Here is a 20,007-nt window from a genome sequence, read left to right on the forward strand (position 1 = left end):
CCACGGTGCCCGGAACGCGTCTGTGACAAGTGTGTTTAGCGCCATCTACCGCTTATATGTCAAAGGTGGTCGCAAAGTGGCAACAAATGGCCTCAAAGAAACCACCGTGTCACTATATAGTGCCTCGAACACGTCTCCGACTGCTGTGTTTAGCGCGCCCCATAAAGTGATTCCTCGATTTCCGCCTGCACGCTAGCATCATAAAAGTGTCACGCTGTCACCGGTTGCGATCCTGGCGGCGTCCCAACAACTGTGGTGTATGTGGCAGACGCCTGTTCTGCTGCAGGTCGCTCTTCACTGTGACAGTCCACGCAAGCTACGGCAGCCAGAAGTTGGGACGCCGGCACGACAGCGACACTCGCGTTCCATCATTCTTCCTTCCAGTGCTTCTACGCCCAACCACCAGGTGGCGCGACATCCGACAGCGTGACACTCCGGCACCTGTGACGTCATTTTTTGTTACTTCGGGACCGCTTTTGATGTATGGGCAGCATAGGACGCTAAACACACCAGTCGAAGACGCACTCCAGGCACCATAGTGTCACGCTGAGCAAACGCGAGTGTCGCTCTTATCTGGGAGTCCCAAGTCCTGGCTGCCGAAGCCTCCTTGGGCTGTCAAGCTGGAGGGAGGCCTACAGCAGAACAGGCGTCTGCCGCATGCAACGCTGCTGTGACGCCGCTCGGATTGCGGCCGGCGACAACACGACACTTCGATGACGTCATAAGGGGGAAATCGAGGGACCACGACGCGGTACATACACTAGTCGCGGACACGTTCCAGGCCACATAATTACACCTCTACGTGACGCTCTGAACCGGGGTCACACTGTTAATACATGACACAAAAGACACCGTGCAGGCGCTGTTCGAGTGGCGTCGTAAAAATGATCTGCAAATATGTTCGAAGTGTACTAATGTATTAAGCAAACGGACTTGAAACATGCTTAAGGACTGGCCGCCGATATTCTTTCATCGTACCTGCGGCAAATACTGCGTCTTTTTTATGATGTATGAGCCGTTCGACTCCGGCTTTAGACTTCGAAGCCCGCGCATTAAAACATTCTGCTTCAAGAAATGTTTTTTGTCTCCCCGGTCAGGGAGGCGGATGTGTCCCGGAAAGGCCCTGGCAACCGTCGAAATCTTCCTCGGCGTGACGACTCTTCTGCAGAAATTCCTCGTTGTGGCCGAAGGAGGTCCGAGCTACTGCGTAGCCACGGATCCGTTTGCGAAACTTCTGGCACAGGGACTGTGCTTCCTACCTCGTGTTCCGGAGTGACGATTTTAAGACGATTTTAAGTTTTCTTATTAAAGGGCCACTGAAAGCCCCAATGACGATATTTTGTATTGTCTAAAACGCCTCATGACGGATCTAGTACAAGGTGAGCGCAAAATATTTTCACCGTTATAAGAACTTACCTGACACACAATCGAAGATGAAAACGTTCAAGTTGTGGCGTTAGATAGGCCGACTAATCGAATTTCAAATGGATAACATTTGAAATTCGACGTGAAAACTAAGGGCTAGCTCTTAAAGGGATGGTGAACCGAGCATTTCAGTGTCTATATTAAGTGGTGCACAATCTTTTCATGTGTCAGCAGCCGCCGGTGTGCGCGCGCACACGGACCGAAATTGACGTCATCATATCCCACATTCCCGCTTAATAAGCTCGAACGGGAGATGTGATGAGGTCGATTTCGGTGCGTGTGCTCGCGCACACCGGCGGCTGCTGACTCGTGGCAAGATATTGCACCACTTATTATAGGCGCTGAAATGTTCGGTTCACCATCCCTTTAAGTCCCGGTCACACTGCTTATAAGTTGTACTTGCGTCATACAAAATAAAATAACGTTCGCTGCAGGCATGACGAGAGAATTATCTGCAGGAAACTAATTGCTATAAATTTCATCCTTAAAACGACTCGTCAATAGAAGGGCGTTAACCCAGAAGTCATTACCACAAGAGGGTTTCGTTAGATCAAAGGAAGAATTTACCGCAGTTTCCGGATCCTATTCCGCGAACTGAACGCGTTAAAATGTTAAACCTTACGTGCTGATGACTATTTACTGGTGCTGGCCATACAAGCATTTGTATTTTTCAGATGGTTCGTTATTGAGAGACGTGATGGATTCTACAAATAACATATTATGTTAATGATAAATTTTGCATGATTCAAGCTTTCTGGGCAGATAAAGCAGGCATTTATCAAGGCGTGCTACGTATGGTCTTTTTACGTGCGGATTATGTACGAGGTGCGGATTAATTAAGTTTCTTTTTTCAAGTTACATTTGCTCTTGCTGACTGCACACCAGGTGCGGACAAGAGCCCAGAAGATATGGTACCAGTTATTTAGTTTTTGAGCAGTAATCAACCCTCTAATATTACCTGTGCTATCTAACCTCTGGACATTAATTCACAATACACCACAATTGCATGATACTCTTTTTTGACATTTTTCAGTGTAAGGCCTACATACGCCAAGAAGGCTCGCGCGTGAGACGCGGAAGTTAAGGTACGAGGGTGAAAAGGGTACTTTTAATAGAAACAATATTTCAATCCTCAACACAATATCAAATTCTAATACAAAAAAGCAATCTTTAGCCATTTTTTTTTATAGTTTCGAGTATTCGCTGCCACCAAATTATCAAAATGGGTGCACATATACCCGCGTATTCTAAAGCTTTGGTAGAACTAAATAGCCGCAGTCGAACTGCTCGTACATAATTTCAAAGACAGGGTGTTTACTAAAGACACGATGTCCAAATTACCTGTGTACACTCCTCAAGCCTGCAGGAAGCATGTTTGGTTCGTGCATAAGTATGCTTCGTACGGGTCTGCAGGCAGCGTTTTGTGCGACCAATAAAAAGTTTTAGGGAACCCTTTCTGCACATCCGATACTGTACGATGCGCCCTCCGGTACGAACTACGCATGCGCAGTTCATACCAGAGGGCCCATCGTACCGTTTCGGATGAGCGAAAACGGTTCCCTAAAACTTTCTAATCTTACAGGACCGTCATCCAAGGAAGGAACACTACTCACGCAGGGTCTGTGGACTGTCGCGTGTATGATGCGTTATCGGAGTAACTTCGGCTTATTGATTTGTATCAACATTGATTTGATCGGCTCTGATATCGTACCGTGAGATACAAATGCGGGTTTCGATTCCCCGCACCTCCTCCCCTTGTAAGATAGACAGGGTCGTTGGTTTTCGGAAGCATTGATTAGTGCGTCTGCTCGGGACACAGATCAGATTCACGTAGTCTGGCCTAAAGTCCCTAGTTAAGAGATTCCTACAAGTAGCAACATTCTTTGAAGCGCCGTTTGCGTGACGGTGCAGGTTTTAGGAAGCGAATGGCTGCGCAAAACAGATGTTTGAACTGAATGCGCGCCATTTTGTTCCAGCGGAATGTGCTTCGTCGCTTGTATAGGTTGTCGTTACTTATAAAAGAAGTATCTGGGGGTTTAGTCCGGCCCATGTCTCGAGTCACCCGATGATGATGATAATAACGACGAAGATAAGCTACTTTGAACCAGTCCGCTATAATGACCGTGGCGTTCTCCTGAACGCGAAATAAAAAAGAAAAGTTGATTTACCTCGATACTATGAATAGGATAGGTATACTTTATCCGTGGGCCTCTCTAATCTTCGACTTGTTGAAGAAGTACCCCCTTATCTTAGACGTCCTACACTATTCTATTTCAGGGCTACGATTTCAAAATGTAATGGAAAAAAACATCTTCTAGAAGGCTCATGCGAGTGCATGGCACAAATTGAGAAGATGACTCTCGCTATCTTAATACTGTAAAATAAAACTCGTCCTTATTTGGCCCTTTAAATTACGTCTTTTGATATGTGCGTGTATTTCTGACTTATGTTGTTTAATATAAAAAAGCTAAACTATTTTTGTGTTCTGTTGAATTTTTCCAGTTCAATTGCAATACTTTAACTCGGCCTCTTTTTCGGTGACTTCTGTCTTTCCCTTACTTTTTCTCTGTAACAGAATAGTTTTTTGGGTTATGTAATTCTGTTTTTTTCTTAGTTTTCATCAAGTTGTTTTTTTTTTGTTTTTTTTTTAGCAATATACTCGTATTTTCTTAGGTCTTTTAATCATGTGCATACCATGTACCATCGCTGTGACTGAAAGGGTGGCATGGCCCATCCAGGCATTAAATCTGCCTCGTGGCCATGTTACTCAAGACAATGCTGTAACCAGAGCGGTCTCGAATAAATGCAAACAAACAAAAGATACAGAATGCGTTTCCGCTGCATTCTTTGTGGTTTGAGCGGGACAGGGCAGTTCATTGTTTCTTTAGTTTGTAGGGTGTTATTTCCTACCAAACTCTGTCGTCTTTTTATGTGACGGTGGGGACACAAGCGATTTATTAGGGAGTTTTAGAATAGCGCACGCTAAAGCTTTGCGTACGCAAAGAATAGCGTCGTCGCCACTGCGCATCCGCCAAACGCTAGCCACGTTTGCGCTTTGCGTGCGCTATTTCTTGGAAATTGCGTTCGTACGCAAAGAGCCTGCGCTCCTCCAAGGTGGATTCGTAATGAGAAGTTGCCAAGACAAGCAGAGTTAAAAAATGGCGGCTCCCAGACCCATGGCTGAGGCCGCTTTGGCGGCGTCGTGGGCGCGACGTCGGCGGCATCTTCGCGACTGCAATATTCAATACTGAACGACATTGCACTCGGTTTGGAAAACCCAGTAAAGAGGGTAACGATAACCGGCAACTTGATGCGTGCGACGCGCGAACATTTCTCGGCGAAGGTACAGTGTGCGAAGGTCAGTACACGAGACCTCTCTTGCCGAGGCGACGCAGGCGGACACGACTGGTTGACTGCTAGCGTCGTATTCTCATGTTTAAACAAATCTGGCTCCTTGGACCAGAAAAACTTTTTTTTTCTCAAGTCACAGCATTTCTTTTGTTAAATGAAACTTGTGACTATCGTAGTGGCGTTGCAAGCGCGAGATGCTTGGGCCTTTCCATCGCGGTGAAGCGCTGTTCTAAAACTGTCTTGCGTAGCGTGCGCTAACGCCAGCGCTAAATCTAGCGCTAGCGTGCGCTAAAACTGCGTACGTTATTCAAAAACTTCCTATTATTTGTTCTCATGAGCTGTTTGGACGCGAACTCCAAGCACCGACCGCGAACACCGAACCAAATACTTTTGGCCGAACAACGAACGCCGTAACGCCGTAACGCCGTAACGCCGGACGCCGGCGTCAGGCGTTCAATTTTGAACAGTTCGTAAAGGGTTCATAACAGTTTATCGAACGCCTTCTTATTGAAGCAAGTCTTAAAGAACTGGCGCGTTTTATTGAGGCTCGATTTAGAGAATTTAGAGAACCCTCAGTCTAGAGTAACGCCGTTTATCCAAAGGGGGAAGCTGTCTAAAAAAAAGTAGCGCGTCATTCACTAAGGGGTGTCTACCCAAGTATTTAGCCCTCCCCCCCCCCCCCCCCACTTTCCCCCCCTACCCTTCCTGTTTCTCCCCTCGTAACCCAGGGTAGACATAAAAAGTTTTGCGTCTCCCACTTCCGAATTGTGACTCTATAAAAAAAAAAAAAAAAATCGCTAAGAAGAGGCTCGTCGCCATGTTCTTTACACTGGGTTTCCCTATCTAAATTTTGATAAACGGGGGTCTCCAAACTGGCGTTTGCTAAAATGAGCTTCATAAGATGAACGCCTCCGTTTGTCAAAGGCTTCCAGTGTGAAGTTTGCAGACAATGACAATTCCTGTCTGCGTCAGGCGTCGGTTCACTATGGCGCTAGGTTCGTAGCAGACGAACTTTTTATCCGGTCTGTTAGCAGACAACTTACCTTGTTTTGTGTGTGTGTGTTTTTTTTTTCTTGCCTTTTTTTTTCGTCTGCGAATGATTTTTCGCAGTACACGAGCCGCATTCTTCACTCGCGTAACCAGACAAACTATCTACGAACGCTATCTTAGCTCGCTACGCGAGAGGAAGATTAGATATCATTCTCGCTTTCGGGGTAACTAAAACCAAACCCCTGGGACGCATCCCCATCTTGCATTTTTACCGTTTCCCCAAACGTAGTCGCTCAACCATAACGCAATTACAAAAAAAAAGAAAGACAAGAAACTTGAGTGAGCTCAAAGCATTGTTTCCACGCTTAGGGAGACATACGGCTTGAATTCATCAACGTGGCGTCCAGCGAGATTTCTAGCCGGAAGTACATCATGTAAAACCGGCCTTTAATCTCTTTACGACCGACAATAGTTTCTAAAAAATGTGACCACTGGATGACATATTTCAATAAATGTCCAGTCGAGACCATATGTAAGATAATTATATATATATAGTCTGATTACTTCCGTGCAAACATCTAGAAATGCGGATAATATTTCTGAAGGTAATAAAACAATTTGTTTGCAGGGAAGGAAAGGCTATTTGTTTTACGAATTTTGCAATAGTTTTTGTCTTCCACTTTTTGTGTCTGCGTTGCTTGCCGTTGAGTTTGGCACGTGCTGAAAATGACCGAAGCTATGTTTCCGGGTGTCCATCTTTGGCAATCCAATTGGACTTGTTTCTGCGCCTGTGGCATTCTGAATAGTCACTCAAACAGGAAACTGTGTGCACGCTTGAGTATGGCTCACATCGATAGGTCCACAATTTTTCGTATGAATGCAAGAAGTGGTGGTTTCATGCTTTGGGGCCGGTATACCTGAACGTGAGGAAGGCTCATTACGCCCTTGAGCAGGTGTATTCCTACTGGCTTCACAATTTTGATGATGATCATTTTCGGAGAGCAATAATTGCACTTTGTACAAAGTACAAGTTTGTCTGTGTATGAAACTCTCCCAAGCGTCCCCTGGAAATTAGTTGACAATAAGTTGAAGAGGAGACAATATATCTTGACGAAATTATTCTAGAGCATCTTCATTCCCTGCCATGTTTATTTGTTGTTTTTTTTTCAGCTTAAAGGAAACTATATGATCTCCCACACAACAACGTAAAACCAAAAAAAAATGAACTTTAATTTTATTTCCAAGCACAACTTTTTTTTTTCTTCAGGCTAAATAATAATTCCGTGTTCCTTCTCAAGGTAAAAGCCAGCTTGAGCTTTTTCGAGTCGAATATGATGTTGAGAACAACTTGAGAAAGTCGAAGTTCGGCTTAAGATAAAGTCACATCAATGGATTCGGGGATAAGAGTGAAACGGAGTATAGTTATCATGAAGATCTTGTGTTTTTGGCACTTTTTTTCTGAATTTAGAGTATTTATTTGGGGTTTGTTTGTCTAACACATTCCGTGCTTTTGGTGTCATTTTTTGACGTCGGACATAAACATCGAAGTTTACGATGATTATGGGGGTTTAAGTTTTAAAAAAAACAAGAGAGCGGCATGGAATTTCCAAACATCAATATAACTTGCGCGGGATCCTAGTACTTGGAATGCGTTCCGGTACCGATAATAACGGGAAAATGGCCGAAGGTTAGGAAAACTTAAAAATAGTTGTGGATTAGGGAAGCGGGGAGAATGGTACCTGAAGCACGAAACCTTGTATTCATAATCCAGACGAAGACAAGCTCGTGTTGTATAATCAAGCTTGACCAGTTAAATTTTGAAAAAAACAAGGAAGCACTTAGATGTGCTGGCTAGAAGCTTGCTGCACTTGTTTCGCCATCGTCTTTGTTGGGGTGTTTTGTTCCTATAGTACACCATCCAATAGAACTCGTGGACCTCAGTCTTTTTTCATCTGAACAGGCTGGATAAGTGCATCGGCCAATTAAAAGGCTTCGTGAATCATGGAAATATGCTCGACCCGTGAAGTCAACGACAAGCTGTTCTCCTTCACGGTCATCTTGCAGTCGTTATACGTCGGCGAGGTTCCAAATGACGCTATGTACTGATTAAAAGAAATAACACCACTTGTTTTCTCCGCAATAAAGTCGGTAAAGCTACAACTTCCTACGTTTTGTAGCAGTGTTTGGTTTAGCAGGTGCTTTGCTTTCCCCAAGTTTTGCATAAGCAAAAATCAGATCTACAGTTGCGGAATACATTTATCGTCATGCGATCTTAAGACATGTGGAAGTACTCTTCATCTGATCGCTTCTTAAAGCTACCTTTGATAATTCAAACCGAGGTGCCGAGGAATCTCATCTGATGTGTCCCTAATATTATAAATGTTTAGTGCGTAGTAATTAGTTTGGGTCCTAATCAGGACTTTTCAGCGTTTATACATAAATTTACACCTTTTTTGGGACGTCCCAGCCCCTGTCGTTGAGTATGGTACAAGACATTAAACATTTCTTTTTTACATTCTAAGTTATTGGGTGAACAAAAGGTAAGGGCGCAAACGAGCTGGTGTACATTGCACATGGTTGAAAAAACCCCGAGATTGCGGGTAAACGAGACAACACTAAAAAGTCTGCAGGTGCATGGTTAGAAATTAGAATGCATAACTCCTAGCATGTTCAACATGTTTTCCTCGCTGTTGACAGCCTCAAGAACTTTCCAAACACTATAAGTAACTGCGGTCTCGGCAAGCAAAAACAAAACACTTCTTCAACAAAAAAAGTGAAAGTTGTGACGCGTGCTTCCGTTTTCAGTTTGGACACCAACCACGCAAACAGCACGACGTTCCTCCTCGCCTTTCTTGTTGTCGGAAGATTGTTGACCGGCAACAACCGCGGAGGCCTTGACGATATTTTGCAGAGCGTGTGGGTGGCTTTCCGAACCTCTGTGGCGAGCGTGCTCTAAATGAGAATTCCACTGGTAAACCTGGAATGGTATTTAAAATCTGCTGGGGAATCGAAAATACGCTTCATGCGACATGCGCATTTTTGAAGCGAGCCGCCGTAGACTGTTTGATGTTCAAAATGGCCGCTACTCAAGCTCGCCTGAGCTCGAACTTGATTAACCGACTGAACTCTCCGAAGACCAATTACTACTTTCCTTGTCCAGCTACGGAAGCAACACTTGACACAGGTCGGGTGCATTATCTGGAGTCCATGTAGCAATTAGAGGGGAAGAGGTCGGCCTTTGCCACTGTCCCATGTGTTTCGGCACCCTCGGAACGTTGGTGAAGCACAGTGATCGCAATCGAATGCTGAGAAGGCTTTGATAAACCGAAAGCGGTAGCAAACCATAACTTGCACGGTAGTTGACCTGTCTAAATAATTTTAATTCTGTTGTGTGAATGTTTAGACAGCCGGACAACTTCAATTGACGTCTCTCAGCTCTGGATGAAAATTTTAGCCAGTGCAGTCTACAACCGCTAGCATATTGTATTTAACGTGCGCCACACAGTAGTGACGCTCGGCCATACCCCAGTGCGCGTATTGCAACTTACGGAGTAGAATCATAGAGCCAACCCAGGGCCCGGACTGGCCTATTTGAACGCCCCGATCCGTCGTGCGCCGAAGGTGACGATTTCGCGCTTGCTGTTTGTCGTTAAAAATAAAAAAAAAAATGGCTCTCACGGAGGACGGCAGCGCGGTCGCTTTTTTCGGAGGTGCACTCGTGGACGGCAGTGTTGCGGAATGGACGCCCCCATTCGATTCTAATTCCATTCCGGAGAATTAGAGTTTTCGACCATTGCATTCCTTTCAACTTCTCTAAATGCAGCCATTGAACCTATTCCCACTCCTGGAATGGCTAAATTCCACCATTTCATTCACCTAAATCCTAAACGTGAAAAAAGGGCCATTGACATCCGCGTTTTCTTACTAAAAAAAAAAAGCAGCGTAAAGCTGCTGACACGAAACGCGTAGACGAAAGCAGAAGTGTTCAAAGGCTTCATGAAAGCGCTCATTCTACTAAGCCGAAAAGTGGTCGCACAAAGCGCTCCGTGCCACTTCGTGCCATTGCAAACTTCGATAGCGCGATGAAGTATAAAAAACCTTGCGAGTCGAAACAAAAGCTGAAAATTAAAACCAGAGTTTTCTTCGAACACAGACCGCATGCCATCTGCAAATAGAGGGTTAGCGTGTTGTTTGTTTGATAGGGCCTTAAAATGTCTAGCTCACGCGTGGCGCAAGAAACTAGCAATTACTCTCGGCTTCGAGTAATTGCGCAGCAGCAACTGTAGTGCGCTGTTAGAATCTCCACGCACTACGGCAAGCACAGAAAACCGCTGACAAAGTGCAATTGGTACACGGCACCAGCACAAGCGACTGTAGGACCATATTATGGAACCTGCCTTAGAACGTAAACTTTTACGTTTGTTGAACTATTCTGGTGAATTTTTAACACATTCATTTTAATTCTTGATTTCTTTTCCACGCAAACACTAGGAGATCGGCTGGTTTAAAAGCAGGGAGTCGAACCAGTCGCTCTTCCGGCCCAAGTAGGGTTTTGGTTCAGTATCTTTTCATTTCGTTCCGGTCCGCTTCTGGTTTATAAGCTGGTTTATAAGTTTATAAGTTTTATGCTTTTGAATTAACGGTTTGGTTACCAGTTCCAGCAAGCACGAACTAGTTCAAAACGGTTTTTAATGAAAGAATTCCAAGCTCTCAGGCATTAACAAGAAAAGGAGAGTTCAACGCGGCGTCGTGTTCATTAAAAAAAATCGTTCTTCAGAAGTCGTGCTGCTGAAACAAGGACAACAAAACAAATCTGTGCTTAATTTCGTTTTCAAATTTTAAATTGTTTACGCGAACACCGTTTTATCAATTTTACGTGGTTATACAGGATATTGGTAACTATTAAAGTACTGTACTCACATGTGAAGTCAATCAGCCTGCACGCATAGTGACACCGTGGCAGTAGTAGGCACCTTTCTCGCGAACAACTCAGAAAAGACAAATTAGTAGTTAGCTGTTTAAACAGCACGAGTTTAGTCTGCAGAGTATGGCGACATTAATACCCACTATAGCTGAGAAATTTAGTCAGTGCAGTACGACTGCTAGTCTGGGGTCTTGATGGGCTCACGCAGTATTGACACACGACCGCACACCGGTACAATGATCATCCAGATCAAAAGGGCAAAACTACCCACGCCGCACGCCCAAATGACTTGCGCGAACGACTGAGTTGAAAAGGTTGAAGAGGAGACGACAGCGAACGCCGATCGAAAAACGATTAATACAAAACAAACAAAAAAGGACAAAACTACAACGGGCGGCTTGATGTTTCTGGAAAACGAACACACACAAAACTGAAAAATCTTCAAGCAGCGTCCAAGGCACTGGGTAACTGGCGACCGGTGCCGCAGTGTCGCACAAGTCGCGGTATCGTCAGAGGCTTCGCCTCTTGGCGCCTCCAGATTTTGTCACATCGGAGCAAACGCGCCGACAACGTTCGCCTTTGTTGTTTTTGTTTTGATGTTTATGTTTGCTTTCTGGTCCCTTAAGGAATATTCAGTCGCAGCAACAAAAGCAAACATACACGCGCACGAGCGCACACACACGCACACATACCTACAAAAATATATCTTAATACTTTCGGCATAGTCAGATATATTCCGTTTCACTGCGACGGACGCTGCGAACAACACGAGCCAAATCATAGTTCACAGCTTGCCTCGTGATTTCGCGTTGCCTGCGTCTCTTCACCCAACCGGAAGGACACGGGACACCCTCCGAGCGATGGATTGGCTCCGGCGGGAGGGGTCAAAATGCATGTGTATATTATAGGGCCGGCTCGATTTTGGGAACAGTGGTGGGGGGCTGGAGCCCTATTAGCCTCCACCCTGCCTACGCCACTGCCACTTTGCCGAGTCTCGCGGAGCCAGGAACAACACCTTGGTTGTCTACAACTATTCAGTTTTGGTTGCTTCACTGAGAGGCAGAGCGCGCCATTTTCATCCTTGAAGGAGGATAAGTGAGTGAGAAATCAAGCCGCCAGGCCACCTCCAGTGCAATAATGCTGTTTCAAGAGCCACTTACCATTCGCTAGCGGATTGCGCCATCGGCCTGCAGGCCCGGGATGATAATCGACGCAGCTCGCATAAGAACCAAGCCCATTCCATTTACACTTCATTCCGAGCAAAATACACCTAATTCCATTCCCATCCCATCCCGGAGACGCGAAAATGTGAAATAATTTCGGAATCATTCCGATTCCGGAGTGGCAGCTCTGCAACAGTGGTGGACTGCGATGTGCATCACTAGGGCCCGTGTTGACCGCGACCCAGTGATACATCCCACCGAGCGATAGAATCACCTAAAGTGATTCTGCCAACCTCCGGCAAGCTCCGTTGATTTCTGTGAAGCCACTTCGGCGGGGTTCGAAGCGCTCCAGGGGGCTGCCCCCTGCACAAATCTACGAGCGGATGACCAAATTCAGCCGTATCTGCGAGCGAAAGATGTGCGCTCCAAAAGGGGCACTTTTGGCACGCTCCATATCTGCAAGCACAATTCACCATAAGCGTCTGATCAAGGCAGGGATGGGCAGTATTTCAAATACAAGTATTTGAAATACGTATTTCAAATACTTTGTGTATTTTGCAATTGTATTTAATTACAAATTGGGTAATGTATTTCGCGTGTGTATTTAAATACTAAAACGTGGGTATTTCAAATACAATTGTAATTAAATACAATTTTGTGGGCAAAAATACATCTTGTTTTTATGCATGTGGTTGTAAGATATAGTCTCCATCCTTTATTCGGCCATGGGGCTTTTTTCTTTTTCTCCTCCGGCCTTATTCTAAAGGCACTGTCCAGAGCAGGAAGAAAACTACGTTCTGTACCAAATGCAGTGTCTCTTAATCAAGCAGAAGCGTTTAGTGACTTTGAGATTACGGTGCTAGTCCAGGTCAAGAATAGTGACGAAATCGACGTTCACAGGCAGACTGGCTAAACAAATGCCCGTGACAACTTGTGATGCTTTCCGGCCTGATTTCCATCCATATTTTCGCCTAGAACATTTTAAATGCGCGGGTCGTCCAGACCTTCGTAACTGGTGCGAGTTGCAACAAAAAAAAAATTCTCTAGCTAGTGCTGCGCGTCTTGGTCGTCTCAGTTCTTTGTTGGTCTATACCAAAATGTAATCGACAAAAAAAAGCTGCTTGAACCTCTGTACTTTTTTCACCTATTACGTCCAAGCTGATTACATTTTTTGTGATTATATTTCTATTACGCTACTAGAGCCTCGCACACTAACTCCCGAGTGTGCGATGCAAAATTAAAATGAGATACCCAGAAACCCGTTGCAAGTGCCTTGAAGTCGCTGACGCAAATTTTGAGGAATGTATTTGGAAAAGTATTTGGAGGAGACCAAATGCATTTGGTTGTATTTGTATCTTGTAATTAAATGCTTTTTTGGAAATGTAATTAGATTTGTAATTAGATACATTTTTGACAAAGTATTTTGTATTTGTATTTCAATACATATTTGGATGTATTTTGCCCATCCCTGGATCAAGGTTGCAGATGGAAAAAACTTTCCCTCAGGCAAAATGAAAAATGGCAGGCACAAATTGGTCGCAACAGGAAGAAGACCTTCACTTCCGGTACAAGAGATGTTGTGGCCGCAGATAACGCATCCTATTTGGAACGGCCTTTCATTGACAGATAGTTTTGTCGATATTGTGAAGTTTCATCCACAGTTTGTTGCGTCGAAAGGCTTGCTACGTTCGTTACATCCACACATCTGGCAACATTTAGCCGAACACAAACTTGCTGTTTTCGTTATAATTTTCTTCTGTCTTCCTTGTTTACGGGTGGAGAGAGGGGAAGGAGAGGGGGGGGGGGGGCGATATTTATGTAAACAAGCTTCATTAAGCTACAGTTTCTAAAATTAGATATGTTGTTGATGAAATGTCGCAGGGGTGTATGTCCATGAAACGCCACAGTATCGACGAAATATGCGTCGATAAAAAGGTGTCAACAAAAGGTGTTTTCACGAAACCTGTTTTGACGAAACAATAAGGACTCATACCAAAACGTTTCCAAGCTGTTGACTAGCATTTCCTTGTCTGGGGGAACCTTCAGGGCATATCGGAAAACAAAGTTTTAAAAATAAAGGTCAAACACAAAACGATGCGGAGGTCATACGAGTACGAAGGAGAGTGCACAGACGCAGCAGTTAAAAGATGGAAAAAGGTTTATTTGATAATACGAGCAGGAAGAAAGTAAAGCACGAAGTAGGTGAACAAGTAAAACGATGAAAGTGGCACTGCCGAAACGTCGACTCCTGCCCGCTAAGCCCCCTTTTTCACTTCTCTACTAATAATTTGCTCTAATTTCCTGCGTGTAAATTTGTTTTATTATTTTATATATTCCTTTACGGGGGATGGAAGTTCTTAGTTTATGTAGAATTTTAGCGTATATTTGTTTAAATATAATTACGGTGTTTTACTGGATCAACCACAACGTGATTTACATTCTTCCTACTCATATCATTAAATAGGCTTTTTTTACTCTTGCATTCTTTAACTGCTGCGTCAGTGCCACTGATCTGTATGTCCTTTTGCTGGATCGCGTTTGACCAGCTCCGCCTATGAACGGGAATACGGCCGCGGTCGGCCATCTTTTTGGTAGAGTTATATTATCTCTTGCCTTCATAATAATATGGCGGACAGCGCGGTGGCGGTAGGCTGCCATAAAAATAGCCGTGGATCTAGTACACTGTACCGTGGGTGATGTTTCCTGCTTGATTGAAGTTGTTCGACGAAGCAGGTTCTTGAAACCCGGTATGAACGGTAGCCCCACCTTTGAAGACGCGGCGAAAGTTTTACGAAAGGGCAGCATTGGGGGAAAGCAGCGCAAATCGCTTCGAAAGCAGACGCCGCACCGGGGATGGGCCCCTCCGAGGTTTGACATTGTTGACAGGTGGTGGTGTGATTTCGTTGGTGGTGAAGTCTTGTGCTCCCGAACCGTGGATGTGAACTGAATAAGGGTGGCGATGTGGGTTAGTTGGTTCATACTGACGAAAAGGCAAACAGCGCGCAGAAAACGGGGACTAGAGGAAGTGCAGACAGGACAAGCGCTGTCCTGTTTGCGCTTCCTCTAGTCCCCGTTTTCTGCGCGCTGTTTGCCTTTTCGTGGATGTGCTCGCGATCATTTGGAGAAATCTCGCGAGTGTATCTATTTTCCGGGGTCTCTCCACAAACTAGTGTGCCGATGTGCCCGTGAGTGGTTTATATATATGTTGTCCCTTATATTCGCCTGCGACGTTTTAAAGAAAATGCATTTAAACGAAGTCAATTGATGTCTTTTCCCGATCATACTGGTCAAAGCCAGAGGCGCAAAGCGCCTTCAGCTCGACCGCTCGACCGATCGCGACTGACGGAGCGCATCTCGGCCCCGGCGGCACCGCGCCCCGTGGAGAAATAGTGCGACCAGCCTCTGCTGCGTCCCGCGATGACGGAGCAGCAGAGGTTGGTTGCACTATACCTCCACGGGGCGCGGTGCCGTTGCGGCCGAGATGCGCTCCGATAGCAAACCGAAACTTAAAAACCCGTCGAATTTGTGCGGTTTTTCAGAAAGCTGTAAAATGCTTCGCGTGCCTTCTATCCTTCTGCAATTTGTTGATATAGTGTATTTTGATGATGCTCAGCAATTTTCTAATTGAAACCATGCCCTTAAACACAATATAAAAAAGTTAGTTACGCAAAAATAATTAACAATCTAATTATCCCGAACTTTAATAATTTTCTTAAACAGGCCCCTGGCCTAGGACCAAAACGACATAAGCTTTTGTTTGTTGCGACGCGTAGTTTTCGCAATATCGAAGTTGTCCACCTTTCGTGAAACAACCTGTATATGCAAGTAAAGTGCCCTTTAATTTCTAAATTTACACAACAACTATATTTTCTCTGTCGTGGTGCCTGACATTATCTGAGCCACTTCTGCAGCATCCATCATTCTTTGCCGATTTTTTTTATATAGGCAGATGTACACTGCTCGCCTCGTTTCGTCACAAGCTGATTTGAAAGCAAACCTTTTAGCACGCTGCGGCGAGTCTCCACAACCGCTGTTTAGACAGCAGCCGCAAGGTGCAAGAAAGATGGCGCTTCGATTGACTGCTGATGAAAATTGTGGTGAGGTGAACCTCTATACGCAAGCGTCTGTTATAACTTTCTAACTTATAGTGCCCACCACTGTCGGCATAGTCGAATTTCATTACCACCCACTGTGTAACCCTGTGACAAACAAACAGCCATGCAACAAACAAACAGCCACGCAAGGCAAAAATAAACTGTATGACGTTTATTGACTTCAAAAACAATAAGCAGCGGTATCTCAATTCGTTGATCAATCAGCAATAGGCAGTATTTTATTGGGAACAATAGCCGACGTTCAAGTTCAGGGTCCATCTTTATAGCAGGGGCCACCGCATCTTTTTGAAACGCCGCCACGATGCCCTTTCTATCTTGCTGTTGCGACTACATAAAGAATCCACTGACTTAGACGAGGGAACGTCAACATGTGACGTTTATAAACACGGGCAGGTGGTTCGCGGCGGAAGAATTCGTCAACCAGCCAATTTAGTCAACTCTACTAGCTTCTAGGAAAATAAAAAAAATGCACTAATGACAAGGACAGAGGCAGAAACAGCTACGACACACGGAGCGCAATCTCCAACTATTTATTTGGCGCAAAGCACAGCAGTATAAGTAGCAGTAATCAGCTGGCGACAATAAAAGGAGAGATGAAACACATCCATCCAAACACGTTTTCTTTTTCTGATAGTCAAACTGATTCCATGCTTGTCCAATCGTGACCTTTTTGTTTGTTTTCTTCGTTTTAGGCCGTAATTTTTTTTTTTTTTTGGTAAGACGAGTGTTTTTTTTTAAATCAGGGTAGCAACCTCACTTATTGCAATGCAGTGGCAGATGCCGCCTGAGTTGTTCTTTATCGACAAAAAGTGTTCCCGGGCCTTCAGGTGCAAACATCGAATAGTCTCGCCAATATAGTCTCCCGCAAAAAGCGATATTTCATAAATAACACCTGAAGCGCATTCCGTGTATCGATTGCTGTGCTCATTTTTGCATTCTTGTGTGCTCGTTTTTGTCTTCATCAAAGGGCACATTTTACTTAGCTTACAGGGCGCTGAAAAGACGAGCGAAACACCGTATCTGGTCAAACATCGAATAGTCTCGCCAATATAGTCTCCCGCAAAAAGCGGTATTTCATAAATAACACCTGAAGCGCATTCCGTGTATCGATTGCTGTGCTCATTTTTGCATTCTTGTGTGCTCGTTTTTGTCTTCATCAAAGGGCACATTTTACTTAGCTTACAGGGCGCTGAAAAGACGAGCGAAACACCGTATCTGGTCGCCAATTTTTTTAAAGTTAAGGAACAGGCCCCGATGGTACGGAATCACGCACCCATGCATTTTTTTTATTTTGCTCGTCTCTTTGGAACCTCTTTTTAGCCTCTGTAGAAGGCGCTCACATTCAGCAGAGAACTAGTGTCTCTGCTGCTGAGACCTACAGCAAAGACCTACTCTGCAGCAGTAACGCTGTCACACTGGCCTCTGAAACTGGTCGCCATTTTATGGGAACGGGAACTTTTTTACGCTGAGGTAGAGCTAGGCATAATGATGGAGATCTTAACAAGCTTTGAGGGGGCACTGGTTCGAAGTCCCTGGTTGGAAGTTCCAGTAAGGTGGTTCGAAGTTCCAGTGAGGTGGTTCGCGAGTTAGAGTGTGGTTTCCTGCCTGCAAGGACTGCTTTCTCGGTAGACATTGAGGATCATTTTTTTTTTTTATTTCATGCCAAACGAGGGCTTGTTCACCGGCTTCAAAAAGAGCATCGAGGAGTTCGGTGAAATTAGTTTCCTGAATGCAAGTGGTGCCGGCACCGAAAGTTTTCTTGAATTGCTGCGATTTTACTTGAATTCTACCGTGATTTCGCACGTGGAGAGTTTCTATGTTCAAAAGACCGGCATTTGTATTGGGAACGCGGTTGGCCCCGTGCTTCGTGATATAGATCTGTCTTTTTTCGACAGGCGCTTACAACGCCTTTGCGATCAGCATGCACTTCGCGTTTTTAGATATGGGGGATGATTATCTTGTGCTTTTAAATGTCTCGGGTTCCTATTTTATTGCCAATACTGTTTTGAGCATTCTATCCCTCTTCATTTCAGCATCCGATGGCCTTAATTGTACCCATTAAGTGGCCGTAAAAAGTACCCTCCAGTTTTTAAACCTAAAACTAACGTTGACTGACCACCACATCTGCTGGTCATACCATCCCAGGACTAAAAATGGTCTGTTGCGCTAGGACAGTGCCCACTCAAAGCTTGTTAAGAGAGCCATCATTATGATTAGCTGTACCCCAGCCTTAGAAAAACCTGTGTACATAAAATGGCGGCCAGTTTCCGCGGCCAGTGCAAGCGCTTTGCTGCTGCAGGGTACTCCCAACACTTAGTTTCTGCTGTGTGTGAGCTCCTTCTACAGGGGCTAGAAACCGGTTCCAAAGAGCAGAGGCGCAAAGAAAAATTGCTTGTACAAGCAATTTTGTGTCATCATGGCCTGCCCCAAACCTAAAAAAAAAAGTGGCGGCCAGATACAGTGTCTAGCTCGCCTTTTCGGGCGCCTTGTACACTCAATAAAGTGTGCCCTGTGATGAAGCCAAAAGCGAGCAGACCAGAATGCAAAAAGGGGCACAGCAATCGATACACGGAGTGCGCTTCAGGTGATATTTATCGAGTACCGCTTTCTTGCGGGAGAATGTATTTTTTGCGAGACTGGGCGATGTTTCAACCTGAGGGAACGGAAACACTTTCTGTCCATAAAAAAAAAAAAAAATTAGGCGGCCATCTGCCACTGCATTGTAATAAGTGCAGTAGCTACCCTGATTTGCCAAAGACACGCGTTCTTGCAAAAGCAAAGAAAGTTAGCGAAAGAAAACCCGTTAATGCTTACTTCGTTAAAAAGAAAGGTCACAATTGCATAAGCCTGCAATCAGTTTCATTATTGGAGAAAGAAATAACTTTTTGATTGTCATGCTTAATCTCTCCATTTATCATCGCGAGCTGATTACTGCTGCTTATGTATTTTTCGATACATGAACCAACTAGCCCGCCAAAAATATGTTACTTCTAGCTCCCACTGGTGCTAGGCCAAGGCGCACAACGTTCGCTCGCCAAATCTCACTTGAATAAAAATGTATTTTTGCATTAAAGGTTGTCACGTCGCTACGGCAAGGGGATGGTCGGTGGCCAGCAATAAAGAAACAAAAATAGTTCACCGGGTAGGATAGCGCACAGCAGCTTGGAACACCTGGAGCGAAAGCTCGTGATGCCGAAAAGAACCAAGGTATCTTGGGTTCAATCACCGCCCCTGTCCCTTTTAATCTAGATGAGCATCGTACCGGCGTGTGATAGTGTATCGCTACTGCTCACGTTAAAAACCTAAAGGCCAGCACTCGTGCTGCGGTGGATGGGTTTCTCATCTACAACTGAAACACCAGACGCCCAACGGATCTGACTAACCTATGACTGTCTATACACACATAAAAATGATTACAATTTTCGCTGATCATACAAAATATAATGTGGCGCAACGTACCCGCCTAGCATTGAAAAGTACCCGCTAAATGTTTAAGTAATTAGAGACTGCAACGCTGCTCTGTCAGGGCCTCCTATAGGGTAAAAGCCCGCGCCTTGGAGACCAGAACCGCCGCCATAACTGGCAGAAACAGAACTAGAAAACATAGTAGAAAAAGGATATAAGACTGCTGGCGCCCTCAGAGACACGTGGGCACTTTCCAGAACTTTCCCATCTGTTTTTCATTGTTTTAGACCGCAACTCTTAGGCGCCCCTTTCCGGCTTGAGCGGCGTCGCCGTCGGCGTAACGGTAAGGTCACGTGACCCCCCAGGTCACGTGACCCCTCAGTACCCTTCCCTCTTCCTGCTCAAGAGCTGCGCTCCAATTCGGCGTTACAGGGAGTTGTAAACGGCTTTTATTTTATTTATTTTTTCTGAACGTACGCTTTTTTTCCCAGTTTATCTAAACTCACGACTAATCCTATTTTCCCATTCACTCAGCGCATCATCTTACCCTCTGTAAAAAAAAAAAAAAAAAAAAAAAAGGGTAAGCAGCCGGTTGCAGTCTCTATTTTTTTTCCTTCCCCGCAAAATACAAAAC

The 20,007-nt window shown here is 44.8% G+C and overlaps 1 protein-coding gene across 1 annotated transcript in view; it reads left to right on the forward strand.

Moving 5' to 3' along the window:
• Window positions 1–1,276, forward strand: part of LOC8043420 (cytochrome P450 2F2) — a 61,425-nt gene extending 60,149 nt beyond the window's left edge. Inside the window, exon 10 of the mRNA XM_040211922.3 lies at window positions 1,098–1,276. Coding sequence (XP_040067856.1) covers window positions 1,098–1,276 — 179 coding nt within the window. The remainder of the gene's footprint in view (window positions 1–1,097) is intronic.
• The last annotated feature ends 18,731 nt before the right edge of the window (window positions 1,277–20,007 follow it).

The sequence above is a fragment of the Ixodes scapularis genome, unplaced genomic scaffold (genome assembly GCF_016920785.2).
Source record: "Ixodes scapularis isolate PalLabHiFi unplaced genomic scaffold, ASM1692078v2 PGA_scaffold11__112_contigs__length_91849675, whole genome shotgun sequence".
In the NCBI taxonomy this organism is placed as follows: Eukaryota; Metazoa; Arthropoda; class Arachnida; order Ixodida; family Ixodidae; genus Ixodes; species Ixodes scapularis.